Source organism: Physeter macrocephalus, chromosome 11, assembly GCF_002837175.3.
Source record: "Physeter macrocephalus isolate SW-GA chromosome 11, ASM283717v5, whole genome shotgun sequence".
NCBI lineage: Eukaryota > Metazoa > Chordata > Mammalia > Artiodactyla > Physeteridae > Physeter > Physeter macrocephalus.
The window spans coordinates 73,856,479-73,878,478 of NC_041224.1; the positions used below are offsets into that span (position 1 = coordinate 73,856,479).

At 42.0% G+C, this 22,000-nt stretch overlaps 1 protein-coding gene across 1 annotated transcript in view; it reads left to right on the top strand.

Moving 5' to 3' along the window:
- Positions 1 to 309: 309 nt before the first annotated feature.
- GABRA5 (gamma-aminobutyric acid type A receptor subunit alpha5) overlaps positions 310 to 22,000 on the top strand; it is a 94,908-nt gene continuing 73,217 nt past the window's right edge. The window contains exons 1-4 of the mRNA XM_024114980.3: positions 310 to 471; positions 13,980 to 14,101; positions 14,925 to 14,992; positions 15,098 to 15,318. Of these exons, the coding sequence (XP_023970748.1) occupies positions 386 to 471; positions 13,980 to 14,101; positions 14,925 to 14,992; positions 15,098 to 15,318 (497 nt within the window). The 5' untranslated portion in view covers positions 310 to 385. The remainder of the gene's footprint in view (positions 472 to 13,979; positions 14,102 to 14,924; positions 14,993 to 15,097; positions 15,319 to 22,000) is intronic.

Sequence of the window (22,000 nt, forward strand, 5' to 3'; positions counted from 1 at the left end):
TGAATCTAATAATAGGACTAATGGGTCATTTGATAACATGGTAAAAATAAAACAAAGTATTTGAGGCATGGGAAAAAATAAATTAGGGGAATGATTCTGCACCTTGAGTAAAAGTGAAAATTAAGCCCACTGTAATTTCTTTTTATGCCCCAATAAAAAGACCAATGAACACAGATAACTCCTGATGTGGAGCCATGCTGGACAAGGACAGCCAGGCTCCTTTCTTTCTGAACTGTGTGTGTTAGCAGTGTGATTTGATTCCAGGAACTGCGTCACAGAAACATTCATGTTTATATATTTTTCAGCCTTTCAGCTTCAAGATCAAGGTTGAGAAAGGAAGTTATTCTTCCAAATTCATCTGCTTCAGCTATTATTCTTATTGGGAATGGACAATGGAATGTTCTCTAGCTTTATCATGATCAAAAACCTCCTTCTGTTTTGTATTTCCATGAATTTAGCCAGTCACTTTGGGTAAGTTATCATCTATGCTTTGATTTTACGATTTTCGGGGCACAAGTGCCTTTCAGAAACTTTGCTGAGCAGTATATTAGCCACCTTTGCAGTCCCACACCCTTGAACTTGTTGTAAATAAAGAGTCCTTGCCCTACCCCACACTTTATTCCTGAGCAAGACACTTGGAATAAAGGCACTTTATTCCTTTATTCCAAGTGTGGGGTTTCTGAAGTGAGTCAGAGAAAAGAGGCAGATTATGTTTTCAACAGTGGAAGATGGTTTCAGAGTCGGCTGTGTTTCCTCCCACTCAGGTTAAAGCACGATTCAGAAGTTGACCTGCATAAAGGACATTTATTGCTTGTTAGACAAGGCAATGATCAACATTCTGATTGCCCTCCTTGGTGCCATTATGCAAAGGAATTTGCCTTTAAAGACAGGCCCACACTAGGCGGCACTGACAAGGACTTGCAGTGGTCCGGGCTTGAGCCATAGGCCTTGAACTGAGGCCATCTGAATGCAGAGGCAGATACTAGAAACGACATGTGCCTGAAGATCTGCAGGACACCCAGGCATTTGGCGTTATCAGTTCCTTTCCTCTTTTTCCCCAAATTGTTCTGGCTGATCAAAAGGATTGTCACTTGAAGTTGGTGGAGTATAATTAAGAAGTTAAATTTTAGGACAAAAGTCGCCAAGCACCCCTTCTGTGAAAATCAGCTGTGGAGGTTGCACTTGTGTGAAACATGGAGGGATCTTCAGGGCACAGTGAATCTGCAACAGATCCCTACTAGTTGGCAGGAAGGAGGACCCTTCCAAGTCCATGACCTTCTCTCTTTGTCCTCTGGACATTTTCTGTTCTTTTGACATTGCCAGGTGTGTACAGAGGAGGAAACAGAGAGAGAGAGAGAGAGGTTTGTGACCATCCCCAGGTGTGTGGCTGGTACATGACGGCAGTGGGGCTGTGTACCAGGTCCGTCAGGGACTTGTCCAGCCCTCAGCATCGTGAGGAATGTGCACACTAACCATGCCTGTGGGACGTGCCTCTTAGCCATTCCGGGTATTCCCTTGGGAAAGAGCATTAGTTGTTATTCTTGCCTTGCTGCTTGTCTTGAGTGGGTATTTCCCTACCTGTGCCTTTGGTTTCCTTATCTGTGCAGTGAATGTCTTCCTTTCCAACGGCTCTCCCTGCTGCTAAACCTTATAGGATTTAACCATGATGTTCCTACATATCTCTGCATGAGAAGTGTGTTTAGAAGTGAAATCATACACAATATTTAAATTTCCAAGTTAATACATTAGGTAGTTAGTTTGCTTACTATTTATATCACATATATTTAGCAGTATTTCAGAGGTAAGAAATAGGCTAGGATTGAGAACATGTATTTTTTCCTAAGATTTTGGTCAGATATATTTTTGTGAATCTGCATTCTGTAGTCACGAAGGTATTATACTCTCTGGTGGATGAAAGTCTGAAATATGAAGGAATGTGCATACCGAGTTTAGCCATTAGAAGCAGCTATACTTTATTTCTTATTTAATTTGATGGCTTTCTGAGGTCATCTTCAAAACAGAGATATATCTGTTAGTTTCTGGAAGCTAATACAGAGCAAGTGGTAGAATACCCCTCAATCTCCCTAGAGAATTAGCTGTTGGAGAAGTTTTGAATCTGTTAGATATAAGGTCAATAGTCCATCCAAAACGATACCTGCTGACTGCAGAAAATGCGTGAGACACAGAATAGTATGTGAAAAAGAAAAACATCCTTAATTCCACCACACAAAAACAATCATTCTTCATATTTTGGTGTGTTTTCTTCCCCTTGCTTCTATGCCTAGCTTTATACAGTTGGGATCATACTGTGCCTTCAGTTTTGTGTTTTTGTGCTTTCTTCATGCCAGTACTTTGTTACTACAAGCTCTTTGAAATGTATGATTTAAAATGGATGAATATTATTACAGTGCGTGAATGCTTCATCATGGGCTACTTCCCTAATTTGGGGCGTTTACATTGTTTCCGATTGTGCTGTTATTGCCGTTTTCCTACAGGGAACATATTTGGCTTACAATTGTTTTAAGTATTTGAGATCATTTCTATTAGAAGATCTTCCTGTAAGTGGGATTTTACGTCAGCTCCCCTGAGTACTTTTAGCTCTTGGTCCTACATGTCCAGTTGCTTCTGAGGACCAGGATCTGCAGCAAAGCAGGAAGCCCAGCAGGGTGTGGTTTTCAACAGTAGACATCTTTACATCTGGGGGCACAAGTCCCTATTTATTTCCCTTCTTATACAAGCCTCCTTTCACTTGCTTATTACTATAAATGAACTTAAGAATAATTTTGTCAAATTGCAAAGAAAGTTTCAGAACACTTATTTGGCTTAAAATCTTGACAAAATAATAGCTATCGCAATATGGAGTGCCTATTTGTTATGTTGTCTGTTTTAGATAAACCCTAGGAGGAGCCTTATGAGCTAAGCATCATTAGCCCTGTCTTATGGTCGGGAAGGCAAGAGTAAAGGATGGCTAACTGGGGAAGTTCGCCAAGCCGGTCATGCTGGAGTTCCGTCCTCAGCCCTCCTCAGAGTGAACCTGCCTGGTGGTCCTGAGGCTCCCCTCTTGATTTCACGTGGTTTGCAGGGAAGGTCTAAGTCAGACTGATCTATAGAGGAAGGGGACATAATTTTGAAAGGTATTCTCTGCATTGGAGTAGAGAGAGTTTTCCGTTCTGAAATTACAAGAAAAAAAGAGTTTGGGTAAGCTCCGTTATTCCCCTCAAAGAAAGAGTTTATGTGATTTGGTTCTAAAGAAAGGTGAACGGGAAAGCATGTAAGGCCTTAATTTGAACATTGTGGGACAAGAGAAATGCTGATGCCTGTAAATACGTAAAGGAAACCAGACAACTGGTGGAGGGTTAGGAGGGTGACAAGAAACCAGTCAGGGAGCAGAAGGAAAGAGGCAAGTACACGTGTGCTTTTGTGCAGTACAAAGTTATACCCAGTGTTTGTGAAAAGCATGTGGATTTGGCAATCAGGAAATTTATAAATGTGATAAGTAAAATGTATTTGGTGATTATATAAGATAATGTGAAATTGCTTTGAAAATATATGAGGCTCATTTCTTCTCCTTCTTCTCCCTTCTATTTTCTAAATTTGATCAGAGCCACCAGTAGCTCATTTTCAGTAGCCTCTGTAATTCTTCTGTTAGTTTTAAGTTATATAACAGAGCATGAGTCAAGTGTATAACAGAACAGAGGCCTACTTGACTGTCAGCCTTATGCAATGTCACGTTTAGAGACATGGTTTAATTTGAGGCATTATAATTATTTTAATGAGACCAGTAATCAAATGTACATGGTAAAAAAAAAACTAGCACAGAAACAATGTCTGAATCAATGTAATGTCAAAATGCATAATATTAAATTTAATCTGGAATTAGTTTATCATCATTTGAAAAATCATACTTTATCAGACTTGACTGACCAGTGATAATTGTAAGATAAATTTGAGGATTATTAACTCAATGATAAGGTAAAATCTGATTCCATTCATTTAATAGTATTAAACATTTTTTAGAGGTTTATCTTTTGGAAAATTAAAAATGCATTGGAATTTTATCACATGGGAGCTACAATTCAAATAGACTTTGGAAAACAGTATTTTATAATTGGCAATTATAGGCAGATTCTTGTAGAAGTAGCTTAAGAACAGGAACAGATAAGTTTCTTCTTTATCTGTCTACACAAGTGTGCTAACCGGGACCTTTGGTTTCATGAAGAGGGCTTGTTCATACACATTCTCAAGGATATTTCTCTTCTTTTAACTAGAGCAGAAAGTATACTCTCTCTGAGTCATTTAAGTACTCACAATGTCTTTTTAAATGGCAAGTTCTCTCTTGTGAATCCCCAGATGGCAAGTTCTTCCTGCCTGTAGCTGCTGGTTCACGAGAGCCAGGACAAAAAGTCATCGTAAGAATTATAAAAACACAGAGAAGTGCTGTGAAGCAGTTAGGACACACACAGGTGAGGGGGCGCCTAAGTGGAGGCTGCAGAGATGGCCAGAGATCTCACATATAGGAAACATTTTAGGTGACTAAGATCCTGCTACAGAGTAATGCCCAATATTTTTTAAGGCACAAAAAGAAAATACTTCCAAATTACACACTTTGTAGAAGAAACTCTTAGCAGGTTTATCATGCCAACAGGCAGTGATCTAAGACAAAGCTTAGAAGGACAGTCAGCCAGAGTCGACCCAGCCGGCCCTGTCTGGCCATCAGCTCCAAGATGAGTCACTGGCTTGGTTCAAGGGGAGAAGGAGAATGTGGGCTTTTGGATTTTTACAAAGGTGCAATTGCATAACATGCATATTTTAATTGGTTTGAAATTTCAAAGGAAAATATTAGAATCAAAAGTAGAAAAATCTTATCATAGAACTATGGTGGCAGCAACAATAATTATCAGTGTTTACATGAGTATTTCTCCTTCCATTTCCAGAATGCATTTTCAAAAAAATGTACTGTTTAATTTCCACAAAACCCTCACTTTGTAGGTGAAAAGAGTTCAGGCAATAGAACACAGAGAAACATGTCTAAGTTTCATCATTGGAAAGTGGAAAAGTCAGGATCCATCTCCAGGCTCAGGGCCTGGGCTAGCACCCTCCATGCAGGACCTTTTCCAGAATGTCTGGATATTTAAGGTGCAACGAAAAGGGATAGAATGGGGGAAAATCTATACTTTGAAATGTCCTAACCTAGAACTCAAATAACACTGCTCTAAAGATAGTTGGTTTATCGTAGCCTGAATAAAATCAAATACAAAATATGTACTATGAAATATAATGTTATAGAGAGGGAACCATATTATAGGAAAATTAAGATATACTATGAAACTGGCTTTAGCAGTTCATTGAAAATTCTGTTTTATTTGTATTTATTTAACAATTGATTTCAAGGTCAAAAGGCAAATCTAAAAATAAATGAAACCCAGGACCAGTTCATTTTCAGTTTTAACAACAACAAAAAATTGGGCCATCACTCCATAATCAATTTGGTTCTTATTTCAGGGATGTAGGTGTCATTTTGACAGAGGACAGTGAAGCTGCTCTGTGTGGCAGCAGAATTGCTAAGCCTGCCTGCAACTCAGTTTCCTAATCTCCAGGTGGAGTTAATAATGGATCCTATGTCACAGGGTTGATGAGAAGGATAAATTGCTGAATGAGTGCTAAATGCTGAAACATGGCCAGGTAGGAAGGGAGTGCTAAGTCCAGGCTAGCTGTCCTGGGTGTTGTGACCAGGAGACCCTGAGGTTTACTAGACCCATGGGGTGGGCACGGCAAAGTTATGTCAGCAGAGTCTCCCTTGCCATGTGAGGGAGCACATTCACAGTCACAGGTTCTGGGGATCAGGATCTGGGCATCCTGCAGTATGGTGCCCTGTGCCTGCATCAGTGTTTATTGAGTCCTTCCTACGTGCCAGGCACCATTCTAGGTGCTGAGACTCTGTGGTGGGCAGAGTAGAGCCTGCCTTCCAGGAGGACTCCTTCTAGTGTACAGTGAACACGTACTTATCAGTTGGGTCACAAGGATTGCTGAGAAGAGTGATCAGAGTAGGAGGTAGTGAGTGTGCTGGAGAGAAGTACTCAAGCAGATGTCTAAAGAAAGTGAGCATGTGAGCAGTGCCCTTCATGGAGATGATTGGACAGGTGAGAGAAGCAGCAGATGCAGGGTGATGAGGAAGCAGCGTGAGGAAGGGGAAGGTTGGTGGGAGGCAGGACCAGAGAAGCAGTTGGGAGGGTCAGATCATGAAGGACCTTGTAGGCCACGCTAGGTAGTATCCGGACGAGCAGTTGGCTGTTGAAGAGTGAAATATGAGCCCATTGAGATGCGACCATAGAATGACAAACGTTAAAGCTGACTCTGGCTGCCTAGTGGAGAATACACTAAGAGTCTAAGGTGTGGAGGCTTAGTAAAGGAGGGACCAGGGAGGAAGTTAAGAGGCAAATGCAACGACCCAGGGGAGGGGCATTTCGGTCAGCAGGATCTGTTGATGGGCTGATGTGAACGTGAAAGAAGAGGAGTCAGGGATCTCCCCAGTGCTTGACCTGAAAATGTGATGGGTTCAATTGGCTGTTGTTGAGCTGGTGGGGACAGTAGGAGAAGAGGCTGTAGAGAATCATGAGTGCAGTCTTGGACCTGTGAGATGCTTGTTAGATATCCAAGTGGCCAGGCAGGCCGTTGGACATACAGCTCCGGAGTCAGAGAGAAAGAGATTGGGGATGGAGACATGAACTTGAGAGAGACATTTAAAGCCATTAGATTGAATGAGATCAATCAGAGATTGAGTGTAGACTGAAAAAGGGTCCCTGGACAGCCCTGGAACACGCCAGGGTTTAATGTCAGGAAGGTAAGAAGCGGGCAAGCAAGACTGAGGAGAAGAGGCCAGTGAAGATAAGAAGAAGAAAGAGAGTCATGTCCTGCGACTGAGCAGAGAAGTGTTGTAAGAAGGGGACGTGGTCAGCTGAGGGCTGAGACTGGACCTTTGGGTTTGGCAGTGTGGAGGAGCGGCCAGAAGAGAGCTTTCACTGGGAGGCAGTTGGGCAAAGCCCGAGTGGAGTGGGGCAAGAGAAGGGCGCAGAGACAGCAGAGACCTTTGAGTAGAAAACTCCAGTGAGTTTTGATGAGAAGAGAGGCTAAGGATGGAACAATAGCTGGGAGGGCATATAGGGTGAATGAAAGACTTTTTAAAGACCTGATATAATTACTGATAGGAATGGTTGGGGGGAGGGAGACCGTGTGTGATAAGCACCAGTATGATTCATGTGCTTTATAATCATATATGTGGGGCACCCAGCATGGCTGGGGGGAGGGAAGGGGCTGAGTCAGCTGAAGGGGGTGTGGCCTGCAAGACCGGGACCTGGGTTGCACCTTGCAGGTGGTAGGATTCTGAACCAGGCTGCAGTGTTTGGGGACAGGAGTGGAGCGTCTACATGGATGGTGGCAGACAGGGGTAGGGTGGACTTGAGCACTGTCTAGGGAGCTGACAGGCAGGACCAGGGGCACCTTTGACAGGGGCACCATCTAAGAGGTCTGGAATAATGTTTTATGGCCATGACTTTATACACATAAAGCACACATGTCAATCCATGTTTTCCACCATAAGAGGGAACAACTCTTATTTGGAAACTCGGGGTTGACTTTCATGTCTGGCTATATCCACCATGTTTGGTTTTTTTTTAATTTTACATATTTTTTAACATGGTTAGCTAAAGTGACGTGCAATGGAAATTTGAAGAAAACATCACAAAACCATGCCATTTAGAGGTATTTATTTAGTGAGCTTAAAGTAACAAGCAAATAAACTGAAGATACATTTCTCAGAAGTAATTAAATACTGAAGAAAAAAATGCAGAAAGAAATGCAATTCAAGAAAACAGATAAGCTGCTGCTTAAAAGCAATTCTTTTTTTTTTTTTTGTGGTACGCGGGCCTCTCACCGTTGTGACCTCTCCCGTTGTGGAGCGCAGGCTCAGCGGCCATGGCTCACGGGCCCAGCCGCTCCGCGGCATGTGGGATCTTTCCCGGACCGGGGCACGAACCCGTGTCCCCTGCATTGACAGGCGGACTCTCAACCACTGCACCAACAGGGAAGCCCTAAAAGCAATTCTGTTCCAGTCCCAAAGTAAGTCCACATTAAAGTTGGTCTGCAGATGCAATTACCTATCCTATCTTATGGAAATCAAAAAATGGCTGTCAGCATAAGCAGAGATAACATCACAAGAAATGCATCACACATTGCCATCAATAGCACCATTTGTGGTACGGGACAAAAGATTTTTCTTCCCCAGAAAGGATGACATAACTTGAACTTGAACTTGAACCCTTCACTGAAATGAGACGTCATCAGGCATCACTTGGTAAAATGAAGCACCTTTAAAGATGGACTCTACCTCATAGTGTTATTATTACTAGTAGAGATTGTAATACTGATAGAAAAGATACATCGGAGTAAAATTTCCTCAAAAAGAAAAAGACTCAGATTTGACTACCAGTACAACTCTTTGCTCACTCCTCTTTCAGAGTAATGCATGGATTCTACTGCAGGTTTCACCCTGTGTTCATAACTGATTTTGGAGACAGTTCTCTTGGGATCCCTTCCCTGCTGTATTCAGACTCCTCCCTCCCCATTCCTCCCCGACTCCCCGTCAGAAACCCTGCTGATGGCCTCATCCATCCTGCCTCTACACCTCCAGTCTTGCCTCTTCTAAGTCCATCATCCCCAAGGTTCCCCGGGGGCCACAAGGAAAGAAAATGCCCCTGTTAAGATGCTCTGAGTTTCCCACCACCTTCAGGCTAGATCCTAGAGGTGGAGCTTGTCACATGAATGCGCCATGATTTGAGCTACACACATGGCTCTTCTCACCAGAGTTCAACGTGCCCTCTGCAAATGTCAGTATTTCTTTTCTTTTCTTTTTAAAAATTTTTATTGGAGTATAGTTGATTTACAATGTTGTGTTAGTTTCTGCTGTACAACAAAGTGAATCAGTTATACATATATCCACTCTTTTAGATTCTTTTCCCATATAGTTCATTACAGAGTATTGAGTAGAGTTCCCTGTTCTATATAGTAGGTCCTTATTAGTTATCTGTTTTATATATAATAGTGTGTATATGTCAATACCAACCTCCCAATTTCTTAGTGCCACTGCTCACAACCCCTTCCTTTGGCTTGAGACCTGATCTTCATGATTGAAGGCTTAGGTCTGCTTTCCTCTCCTCTGATCCCATACAAAGCTTGATCCCTCCCCTTTGGGTACGTAGAATGCCCTGCATATTGCAAAGATTCCTGCACCAACCATGTTCTGCAGAAATCCTCTGGGAACATGGCCTTTTCTTTTAGATGCAGTCATGTTCCCAAGGTTGGGGATGCCACCTTTCTCATTGACACCACCAGTCCTCACCACAATACCAGGCACATGGTTGATGTCCATAATACCTTTGTTGAGCTGAGCTGCTGGGATAAGCACTGGGCCCAACCCAACAGCCTCTCTGAAGATGTGACAGAGAAGAGACGCTCTCTGGGGTCATTTAGAGTTACTCTGGCAGTTGGCTCAGAGAGCAACCTTTCTGTTTCCAATCTACACAGGCTTAGAACAGTACCTCTCCCCCATAGCTGAACATGAAGATCACTTGGGGACATTATAAAATACCAGTGCCCATTCCTGCTGGGTGAATTAAAGCTTAGTCTCTAGGGCCTAGAAACCCGGAAGAGGCTAATGCAGAAGTCACAGAATCAAACACCTTGAAGAGACCAGATGTAAGACCACAGGGACAAGTGGGAAATTTGCACAATTGCTAGAGTTGACCCTTTCTAAAGTCATTCACATTTATTGTTCTGAAAACTCTGCTGGTGAAATAAACCCATTAGTGGACCACACTTCATGGCTGTCTGTTCCCCACTCCACCTCATCAGAAGTCTCTGAAAGACCCAGAACCTCAAGCCTGGCAGGGGCCACTCATAGCTTTTTAGGAAGCCCTTCCACCCCCTGAGCATCTTGTCCCACCCATATCACTGCCCATGTCACAACCACCACCTTCCTTCCTCAGTCTGGAATATGGGGCTCAGAGTTCAAGTTTAGGGATCGAGTCCTTGTGCCTTTTGTATAGACCTGTACCTGGGTAGGAAGATATAAAAAATGAGGATGTTTTAACATGCGTGGCTAGGTCTACATTTCCTTTATGATCCCTTTTCTGGAACATCAATCTGAAAATATTTCAACTGTTTCATAGACTAAATGTGACGTGTGTTTGTAGAAAACAGGCAGTAACTATAAGGAAATAGTTCATATTTTCAGAGAACCTAGTTCATTAATCCTGATACTGAAGGGGAAATCACCAAATTTTTCAAGCATTTCTACTTTATCTAAGGTTGTTCTCAGAAACAATGGATCTAGTCTCAGCTCACAAAATCTGCTCCCCCCGAGATCAGAGCCTTCAGCTTATCCTGGAAGCAGCTGTGTACTCACAGCTTACCTGAGGGCCGGCAGAGCTCTTTGGTTTTACTCAGAACAGTGAAGATGCAAGCTGGAGCCTGCTTTCTGTACCTTAGAGGGCTGAGGACATCTTGTGTTTCCACCTGGAGGAATCATGGATTTGCTCACTGCATGGAATTGCTCACCGAAGGCACAGCCCACTCTTTGTGTGTTATTTTGTTTTCCTAGCCCAAATGGAACAAAGCAAGCTGAAGTCACTCTGTATATTAGAAGCAGTCTGTAAAGATTATACAACTTGATATGCATGAGCAAGTTCACCAGACCCCTCTGAGAGTCTCCTGTATGCTGGCACGTCATTTGCTTTCAGTGGTAAGGGAAGGGCCTTCCTCTCCGTAGCAGTGAAGACGGTGCATTTTGTAACAACGAGCTGCAGATGAATGGTTTTTGAGGATGATCTATGGACTGAGGAGGACTTCCCAATTGTTCATGAAGGGAACCTCTACTCCTGCCCCGACAGGCATTTTCAGGACTTTTTTAGAAACCGTTTCCTACCTCCTAGGGCCTACCTTCAGTAAAAATAGAGAAGAAATCACTGAAAATCCCCAGCCGTGGCCTCTCTAAAAAAAAAAAAAAAAAAAAAGTCCACAAATAAATAGAAGAAGCAGTTACAGCAAAAGATGGCAGATATTGAAATTCCTGCAAGAAAAGTATAATTATGTGTAAATGGGTATAGATATATTTGAACTCTTTTTAAAATTTTGGCCAAAAAGTGGAAGAAGAGCTTTGGAAATCTTAGACGTTGCATGCTATCCCATTGCTTTTGAAAAAAGTCCACAGATAAATAGAAGAAGCAGTTACAGCAAAAGATGGCAGATATTGAAATTCCTGCAAGAAAAGTATAATTATGTGTAAATGGGTATAGATATATTTGAACTCTTTTTAAAATTTTGGCCAAAAAGTGGAAGAAGAGCTTTGGAAATCTTAGACGTTGCATGCTATCCCATTGCTTTTGGCAATGATTTGGGTATTTGTGAAGCAGGATTCAGAGCCAGGTGGAATGGTGTTTGTCTGAGTCAGTGGTGAAGAAGTGTACCAGGGTGTCCGGGAGGCAGTTCTCCTGGAGACAGGCACTGGGACTGCATGGTCTGTGGGCATCTCCATGGTTTCTATCTCTGGACAGTCAAGGCTATTCAGAGCAAATATAATTTAAGAACATTTTCACAACAGATATAATAGTTTTTAAAAATGTGCTTGAAATATTTAAGTATGCTTTTTCTTTTATTTTTTCTCATTGTGACTTTATTTTACATTTTTTATTGAGATATAATTGATATATAACATTGTGTAAGTTTAGGGTGTGTTGATTTGATACATTTATATATTGCAATATGATCACCACCTTAGCATTAGCTGACACCTCTATCATGTCACATAATTATCGTTTCCTTTTTGTGATGGAAACACTTAAGATCTAGCCTCTTAGTAACTTTGAAGTTTATAACACAGTATTGTTAAGTATAATTACTATGCTGTGCATTAGATCCCCAGAACTTATTTACCTTCTAGTTGCAGGTTTGTAACCTTAAATAACATCTCCCCAATTCCATCACCCCCAGCCCCTGGTTACCACCATTCTACTCTGTTTCTACGAGTTGGCTTTTTTAGATTCCACATACAGGTGATAAGCCTTTTCTACTAGTGTGCATGCTCTCATCTCTCTTCTAAGTTAAAGAGCCAACGAGGACCTTCCAAAAATTGGACACTTGGACCAAGACCAGAATTGAATAACCAAACTGGTGAGAGTTATGAGCACCATGCGAAGTGGACATTGAGGTCAGATTTAGTTTGAGCAATAGATGTTCAACTGGACGTGTGCACAGACTTTCTTTCATAAACTTGGAGGACAGTGTTAAGCCCTTTCGTCCTGACATTAGGTCTTCAAGACTGAGTGCTTTGTCTTTCTAAAGTGTGAAACTACAATAGATGTCAGAGAAAAGGGAATTCAATATTTTTAAATACTAAGTCATGGAGTAAAAAAAATATGTGTCTGTGGGCTCCATACTAACAGGACTGAATTTTAGGTTGTTAGAGCTTCAACAATATGCATTTTAATGGTGCTGGGAAAATTAGATCCAAAGAACTTTATAGAGTCTCATTCAAAAGGGAGTCACTTTAGGCCATTAGAGAGTTGATCTGTTTAGATGCAGTCAGTGAAAACGACCAATTTTTGAGAAGTGGGTGGGGCAGGTACACATCAGTGCTGCCCTCAGATCCACCTGCTGATGGCAGGGCTCAGCGTCCATTCCAGCCACTTCACGGAAGAGAAAGCGCATGAGCACAGTGGGGCCCCACAGTCAGGCACTACAGGGAGGTCCCAGGAGCCCTCTGTTCTTCTCCCAAGTACCAAGGGTGCTGACTTCTTGGGACCACAGCTGGCTCTCAGCTGGGTTGAGTTCCCCTTGAAGCCAAGCCAGATGTGCAGATCAGGTTCTTGGTAATAACACATATCTTGCTATTTGCACTTCTGAAAAAGCAGCGATGGATGCCTGAGGTGGAACCCATGATGTTCAGGTGTGTTACCATCTTCTAGACTTGTGACTTTCTTTCCCTCCAGATAACTTCCTCGGTTTGCCCAAATCTGCTCAGGGCCATTTCTCATTTCCAGCTGCTCCATCAACATACACTTTTGAGGCCTGGATAACTTCACTGAATTGTACAAACTAGACTGTTCTTCCTGTGAACCTCCTAGAAGGTTCTGCCCATCTTCTCAGGGTTTTATCGTAAGTTGACATGTTGGGTCACACAGAACACTGTGCTCCCTGAGTCTCTGCTCTGAGGCGACATCACGTAAAGCCAGGGTTTTCAGCCTGGGCTTCACAGTTCCTGCTCCCTGCATCCTGTACTTTGGCTGGAGCCGAGTGTGCTGGCAGCTGGCAGTGCTGATGGTACAGAAGCCCACAGACTCTGTCGTCCCTTCACCATATGCTCCAGTCCTGGCACAATGCTCATAGCACAAATGCTCCCAATTAAGGATACAGGGAAATTTGGGCACACCAATCTTACTTTCAAATTGGATAAAGTTTTTAATGTCCCCCCAACACCCCATAGCCCATTGCAGTTGACTCACTAACAAAACGAAGACTCAGTTTTTCTGTGTTTAAACCAAACTTCTGAAATACCCTTTGAGTGGGTTAGGCTCTGCTAGTCCATGTGCAGTGACTAATATGTCTTTAAAATGGCTACACTATTGACACAAACAGCTCTTCAGAATCTGGGAGGGATGGATTTTGAGCATCATGTAAGGTTGATGGGCGACCAGCCCAGAGCCAGCATTCTCTGGCTGGCTATTTAAGAATTAGGGTTATTCAAGATATTCAAGAATAAGGCTTATGTATGCAAAACAATAACCTGGGTAGTACAGGAGATCATTCTCAGATGCCCTCCCTTCAAGACAAGTCACCATATTATTCCCTGGTTTCTATACTTTGAGAAGAATTTGTAAGAAATAATTAATACAAGTTTGAACTCTTTCTTTTGTTTCTCCATTAAAAAGCTTTTCACAAATGCCAACCAGTTCTGTAAAAGATGAAACCAATGACAACATCACAATATTCACCAGGATCTTGGATGGGCTCCTGGATGGCTACGACAACAGACTGAGGCCTGGGCTCGGAGGTTGGTGTATGCTCCTTGGCTGAGGCCCTCGAGGCCCAAGGGAAATTTTTGCTTAAACCCAGCTCATGTTTCCTGTGGTTCAAACAATTCCTCAAAGAGCTTCCCTGTTAGGAGTTTGAATTGGTGGTGTTGCTAAGGCTTCTGCATATTATCATTTTCCAGATGCAAGAAGCCAGGGGAAGTGGTCTCCCTGCAAACTCCCTTTTCTCCCCAGATAATGGTAAGGCCATTCTGGTCCACTTAAGGAGGAACCACTTCTTAGGTGTTACTGAAGCGGAGGTTACCCTATGTTAGGAAACACTTTATAATCAATGTCATACCCTCCCATCTATGCGAGTCCTTTTCAGAAATCCACTATTCAGTGCAAGTGCTCATCACACCATTACATGTTACAGGTTTAATTTTTCACTAGAGCCATAATCACAGTTTTTGCTTTGACCCCATAAAGTTGATAAAACTAAATGGGTAGTAAAATATGCTTTCAGGGTACAACTGGCTTAATTTTGTGCTGAGGATCATGTGCCGTTTCAGGCATGTGTGGTGCCCTTGGCTCTAACCGATTTAGATGTGGTACATTTGAACCTGCTCCATTAGGTAAAGAGGGACCTTCTAGCAAATACATTCCCAGAGGAATATGTTTAGTCCTTCTCCATTATTTGCATTTTTAACAGGGACATTTACTTAAGGCATGATTTGACATTCTCTGCCTTTTTGGCAAGACAAGTCCACATAGGCTCCTTGACACCGTTTTACTCCCCCCTGAGTTATGTCCCTCTGAATTGTGAGCTGGGGCCCTGGTGAGGAACCTGTGTCTGTGTTTCAGAGCGTATCACTCAGGTGAGAACGGACATCTACGTCACCAGCTTCGGCCCGGTGTCTGACACGGAAATGGTAGGTGTGAGGCGCGGCCCCACCCAGACCACTCTAAACCCTGAAGGCACTGGCCCAGGGCCTCCTCTCCTTGAGTTGTCACCTGGTTGCCTCCCTTTGCACTAGGAATACACCATAGACGTGTTTTTCCGACAAAGCTGGAAAGACGAAAGGCTTCGTTTTAAAGGGCCCATGCAGCGCCTGCCTCTCAACAACCTCCTTGCCAGCAAAATCTGGACTCCAGACACCTTCTTCCACAATGGGAAGAAGTCCATCGCCCACAACATGACCACACCCAACAAGCTGCTGCGGCTGGAGGATGATGGCACTCTGCTCTACACCATGCGGTGAGCATGCTGAGTCGTGCCCTGGGCTGCCAGGCAGGGGTGGGGGTGGGCGGGGCCGAGAGGAGATGGGCTGGTTTGAGGATTCTGTCATGTGTATAATGGGTATTTTTTACCTTTTGATCTACCTATACTGATGTCCATGTAGCTTATTTCTTTGGGCTACTATGGGTTCATAGTATTTATCTATATTTGTTTTTTGATTCAAGATCAAGGACATCTTTGTTGTTGTTTTTTTTCTGGCTGCACTGGGTCTTTGTTGCTGCACGCGGGCTTTCTCTAGTTGCCGTGAGTGGGGCTGCTCTTCGTTGTGATGCACAGGCTTCTCATTGTTGTGGCCTCTCTTGTTGCAGAGCCCGGGCTCTAGGCGCTTGGGCTAGTAGTTGTAGCATGCAGGATCAGTAGATGAAGTGTGCAGTCTCAGCAGTTGCAGCTCACGGGCTCTAGAGAGCGGGCTCAGTAGTTCTGGCCCACCAGCTTAGTTGCCCTGCAGCATGTGGGATCTTCCCAGACCAGGAATCGAACCCCTGTCACCTGCATTGGCAGGCGGATTCTTAACCACTGCACCACCAGGGAAGTACAGATCAAGGGCATCTTTGGAAGAGTGACCCAGATAATGTAACTTAGGGAAATTTTATTTTAAAAGAAATTTTATTTTAAAAATCTAAGGAGAACCCTTTTTTGTTGCAATTGTGCAACACTTTTGATGTTTTAAAAGTCTGTTTCTTGTATGGTTTGATAACATTTCAAATGCTGAGGTTAAAATTTAGTATTTCTCATTTAAAATGATGATTAGTCATTTTTTAAAAAAATTCTGAATTATTCATTGCATCTGAGTAAATCAATAAATTGACCAGTCAGAGAGACTCCTTTAGAGCTTTTCAGGTTCCATGGTGTGTCTAAGTAGACTTTAGAAAATATTTTTTTAATTAACAAAAAAGAAAGAAAGAAAGAAAAAAAGCACTAAAGCCAAGTTAAAAAAAAAAAGCACATGCATTTATGTAGCTGTTATTGGAATTTTTCTATCTTAGTTACAATTATTCACAATAAACTTTATATTTAAAAGAATAATCATAGTGGAAAATAATATTAATACAGTTATCTTCAGAGGCTGCATGTCCTAACATAATTTTGAGGAACGCTTTGGCACATTGTGTCCCAAAGCTATTTGACAACAGGTCTCGATTTATAACAACCCAATAAGGATTCTGATCAGTCATCTGTGCACACACCTTGGCATTTTGTTCCAGTCCTCACTCGTCCCTTTTCCCTACATTGATCTGGAAGGTGTTTCACCCATAGATGGAGACAGGAGTTGTGAACATCACATCAGTGTCCGAGACAGTGCCTTCTCCATGCAGAGAGTATGTGAAAAGCTGAGAAGTATCTTAAGGGTCGACAGTTAGTCCTTTGTCATCATTCTATGGAAAAGGAAGCCTGGGCAATGAAATCAAGAACAGTTTGTTCAGCCCTGTGAGCAGAGAGCAGGTATGGAGATGAGTTCCACATCCTGGAGGATGCTGGGGGTCCCCACAGTGGGGGCACTGTGTGGGCCTACTGTTCTGCATTCCGTTCATAGAATAAAAATACCCCCTGTCCCCATGGATTATTGCCCTTGATTCACACCTGGTTCCTATCCTGCAGAGATCAGTTAGGTCCATCGCCTAAGACAATGGGATGCTTTCATCCTATGCACAATTGCTTGGACAGGATGGTGAGATAAACCCCTGGTCTAGAAGGGGAAGAGGCAGCAGAGGGGCCTCTTAATGAGTGTCTGTGTACCAAGCAACTTCACAAACACAGACAGCCTTTCAGTACTCAGACAGCCCAGCCAGCTAGGGGACACCATTTCCATTAACCAACAAACAGCTTGAGGCTCAGAGATGTTTGGTAATCAGCCCAAGGTCACACAGCTAGAGAGGGGGGCAGCAGGAATTTGAGTTCGGGTATGAGCAATTTCCTTGTTTAATCCACCACATTTGAAAATTGGAGGGATGCAACATTATTAGACATATAATGGCCTTTGTCTTACCTTTGTTAAAGTGTCATGCGGAAGATGGTGAAACCCAGAGCAACTTGTCAGCAGTAATTTGTACTTGTTTTGTACTAATTTTGCTGCTAATGAGTTGCAAAATTGATGACCAGTTTTCTTTTTCAGTCTTATAAAACATTTGGAAAGTGGAAATAGTTCCACTTGAAAGTGTTAGGAATTTTAATATGATGGAGCTATAGCTGTAATTTGGTAGCATTTTAATCTACTGATTTAGCAAAGACAGCAAAATGGCAATAGGAATTAACTGGTGATAGGACAGATCACACACACAGCCCCGTCCAGGCCCCACCCTGTCACTGAGCGTCTAGAGGTACAGCCTTTCTGTTTAGCACTTGGGTCACTCCTGCCAAGCTTTATAAAAGCAGTGATATACTTTGACCCAGTAATTTCTACGTAATGTCCATCTTAAGGAAATAATTAGGAATAAGGTCTAAGCTTTATGCACAAAGGTTTCTATTGTCATATGGCTTATGATACCAAACATTGGAAAAAATATAAAAATTCCATACAGTCTTCAACTAAAATTATATTTAAAAATTTTTATTCAGACTTTGGACCTACCTAAAAAGATGGAACATGAACATGAAGAACAAACTAGGGTTCATGTGATGCACTTTTAACCTGAAACAAATGTTGAGAAATGTCTGAAAAAGTACTTTTAGCAACTTCTAAAAAGTAACTCTATAGCGATTATGGTACATGGGAGGGATTCGTTTATGTAAAATCCCCACTGTGCTCCAGAAATCATTTAAGGTAATATTCAAAAACACACACAATTCAGTAGGATGGAATTCTTTAAATAGGTGATTCCAAAAAAAGCCAAGGGAACATAAGCCATTGATGCCATTTGCTCCCAAAATGTCTTTTCTAAAAAGCCTTATTAGGTGCTTGCCTGGAAGTGATCTACAATTTCAGTTCTGAAGAACTTTCTACCACCCGTGTGTAATCTGTTTACAGGATCTAATGATAAAAGTCACTAGCTGTTCAAGGTAAGGCCAAAGAAAGCGACAGACATTTCCTGTTGGACTGTCAAGCAGAGGACACATAAAGTACCAAGCAGTTTCTTCCAGGATGTTCTTGTAGCAAACAAAGTGATATGTTTTATAGAACAACCCCCAGAGTTGTGCTTCGGATGTCAGGCTGGTGGCCAGGCATCCTCAAGGGGACCCTCAGCACAGCAGTCTCCCTCGGTCATCCTTGCCAGAGCTGGAGAAGGAAGAGGCACAGAACCCAGAGCCTGACTTCAGTCCACCCAAGGACTGAATGACTGTCTTTCTGGCCAGACTTGCTAATTGTTTGTTTTTTTTGCTGGGTAGAACTTTAGGTCATCATTGAGTAGCAGCAAGTTCTGATTTCACTCTCCAGCAAGCCCAGGCAGTCCTGGGTGACCACATCTCTCAGGGCACATGCCAAATCTCATGACACATTTTCTTTATAACAAGTGAGCTGGGAGATAGTGACCAGCTCTCATCTCCATTTCCTCCACACCCTTGGAAGGTGCAGAATCTTGTGAGGACCACCTTATGGCTTATTCCCCTGGCCTTTGGGTCCCTGGCAGAAGAGCCAGTCTCTCTTACTTAGTTTCTGGTGTAGGAAACCACAACAGGCAAGAAAGGAATTACTAGAAGGCAGGCTTTGCAACATGGTATCAGAAAACCTGGCTGCTGTTCCACCCAGGATCACCATGTCCACACCTGTGGGCAGACATTTGAGAGTGCCGGCGACTGTGCCATCGTGGGTAATAGAATGCCCTGCACTTGGAAAAAGAGCACTGGACAGAGTGGGGTCACTCTGCATTGTCACTCTGGCACACTATGAATCCCCCCATGCTACTTTTATTTTGAGAAAGGCATATTTTATGATTGTTTACACCCCGTTTAGATTTTCATTATTAGTGAAAAGCACTGCTTTGAATTGGGGTGATAAGAAGAGAAAAGAGCATGGATTTTGGAGTTAGGCTCACTTAAGTTCGAGTCTGGACTTGATCATAGAGCGGTCATGAGTACTGTGTTGTTTTACTTTAATCTCGTAGAACCACTATTTGTTAATTTCTTTTTTTTTTAACATCTTTGTTGGAGTATAATTGCTTTACAATGTTGTGTTAGTTTATGCTGTATAGCAAAGTGAATCAGCTACATGTATACATGTATCCCCATATTCCCTCACTCTTGCATCTCCCTCCCACCCTCCCTATCCTACCCCTCTAGGTGGTCACAAAACACCGAGCTGATCTCCCTCTGCTCCGTGGCTGCTTCCCACTAGCCATCTATTTTATATTTACTAGTGTATATACATCCATGCCACTCTCACACTTTGTCCCAGCTTACCCTTCCCACTCCCTGTGTCCTCAAGTCCATTCTATACATCTGTGCCTTTATTTCTGTCCTGCCCCTAGGTTCATCAGAACCTTTTTTTTTTTAGATTCCATATATGTGTGTAAGCATATGGTATTTGTTTTTCTCTTTCTGACTTACTTCACTCTGTATGACAGACTCTAGGTCCATCCACCTCACTACAAATAACTCAATTACCTTTCTTTCTGTGGCTGAGTAATATTCCATTGTATATTTGTGCCACATCTTTTTTATCCATTCATCTGCCAATGGACACTTAGGCTGCTTCCATGGCCTGGCTATTGTAAATAGTGCTGCAATGAACATTGTGGTACGTGACTCATTTTGAATTATGGTTTTCTCAGGGTATATGCCCAATAGTGGGATTGCTGGGTCATATGGTAGTTCTAGTTTTACTTCTTTAAGGAACCTCCATACTGTTCTCCATAGTGGCTGTATCAATTTACATTTCCACCAACAGTGCAAGAGAGTTCCCTTTTCTCCACATCCTCTCCAGCATTTATTGTTTGTAGATTTTTTGAAGATGGCCGTTCTGACTGGTGTGAGTTGATACCTCATTGTAGTTTTGATTTGTATTTCTCTAAAAATTAGTGATGTTAAGCAGCTTTTCATGTGCTTCTTGGCCATCTGTATGTCTTCTTTGGAGAAATGTCTATTTAGGCCTTCTGCCCATTTTTGGATTAGGTTGTTTGTTTTTTTGATGCTGAGTCCTTTGCTGTGCAAAAGCTTTTAAGTTTCATTAGGTCCCATTTGTTTATTTTTGTTTTTATTTCCATTACTCTAGGAGGTGGGTCAAAAAGGATCTTGCTGTGATTTAGGTCACGGAGTGTTCTGCCTATGTTTTCCTCTAAGTGTTGTATAGTGTCTGGCCTTACATTTAGGTCTTTAATCCATTTTGAGTTTATTGTTGTATACACTGTTAGGGAGTGTTCTAATTTCATTCTTTTACATGTAACTGTCCATTTTCCCAGCACCACTTATTGAAGAGGCTGTCTTTTCTACATTGTATTTCTTGCCTCCTTTTTCAAAGATGAGGTGACCGACCATATGTGCGTGGGTTTATCTCTGTCTTTCTCTCCTGTTCCATTGATCTATATTCCTATTTTTGTGCCAGTACCATAGTGTCTTGATTGCTGTAGCTTTGTAGTATAGTCTAAAGTCAGGGAGCCTGCTTCCTCCAGCTCCATTTTTCTGTCTCAAGATTGCTTTGGCTATTTGAGGTCTTTTCTGTCTCCATACAAATTGTGAAATTTTTTTGTTCTAGTTCTGTGAAAAATGCCATTGGTAGTTTGATAGGGATTGCATTGAATCTGTAGATTGCTTTGGGTAGTATGGTAATTTTTACAATACTGATTCTACCAATCCAAGAACATGGTATATCTCTCCATCTATTTGTGTCATCTTTAATGTCTTTCATCAGTGTCTTATAGTTTTCTGCATAAAGGTCTTTTGCCTCTGTAGGTAGGTTTATTCCTAGGTATTTTATTCTTTTTGTTGCAATGGTAAATCGTAGTGTTTCTTAAATTTCTCTTTCAGATTTTTCATCATTAGTGTATAGGAATGCAAGAGATCTCTGTGCAATAATTTTGTATCCTGCTACTTTACCAAATTCACTGATTAGCTCTATTAGTTTTCTGGTAGCATGTTTACGATTCTCTAAGCATAGTATCATGTCATCTGCAAACAGTGACAGCTTTACTTCTTCTTTTCCAATTTGGATTCCTTTTATTTCTTTTTCTTCTCTGATTACTGTGGCTAAAACTTCCCAAACTATGTTGAATAACAGCAGTGAGAATGGGCAACCTTGTCTTGTTCCTGATCTTAGAGGAAATGGTTTCAGTTTTTCACCATTGAGAACAATGTCGCCTGTGGGTTTCTTGTATATGGCCTTTATTATGTTGAGGTAAGTTCCATCTATGCCAACTTTCTAGAGGGTTTTTATCATAAATGGGTGTTGAATTTTGTTGAAAGCTTTTTCTGCATCTATTGAGATTATCATATGGCTTTTATTCTTCAATTTGTTAATATGGTGTATCACATTGGTTGATTTGCGTATATTGAAGAATCCTTGCATTCCTGAGATAAACCCCAGATGATCATGGTGTATGATCCTTTTACTGTGCTGTTGGATTCTGTTTGCTACTATTTTGTTGAGGATTTTTGCATCTATGTTCATCAGTGATATAGGCCTGTAGTTTTCTTTCTTTGTGACATCTTTTTCTGGTTTTGGTATCAGGATGATGGTGGCCTCGTAGAATGAGTTTGGGAGTATACCTTC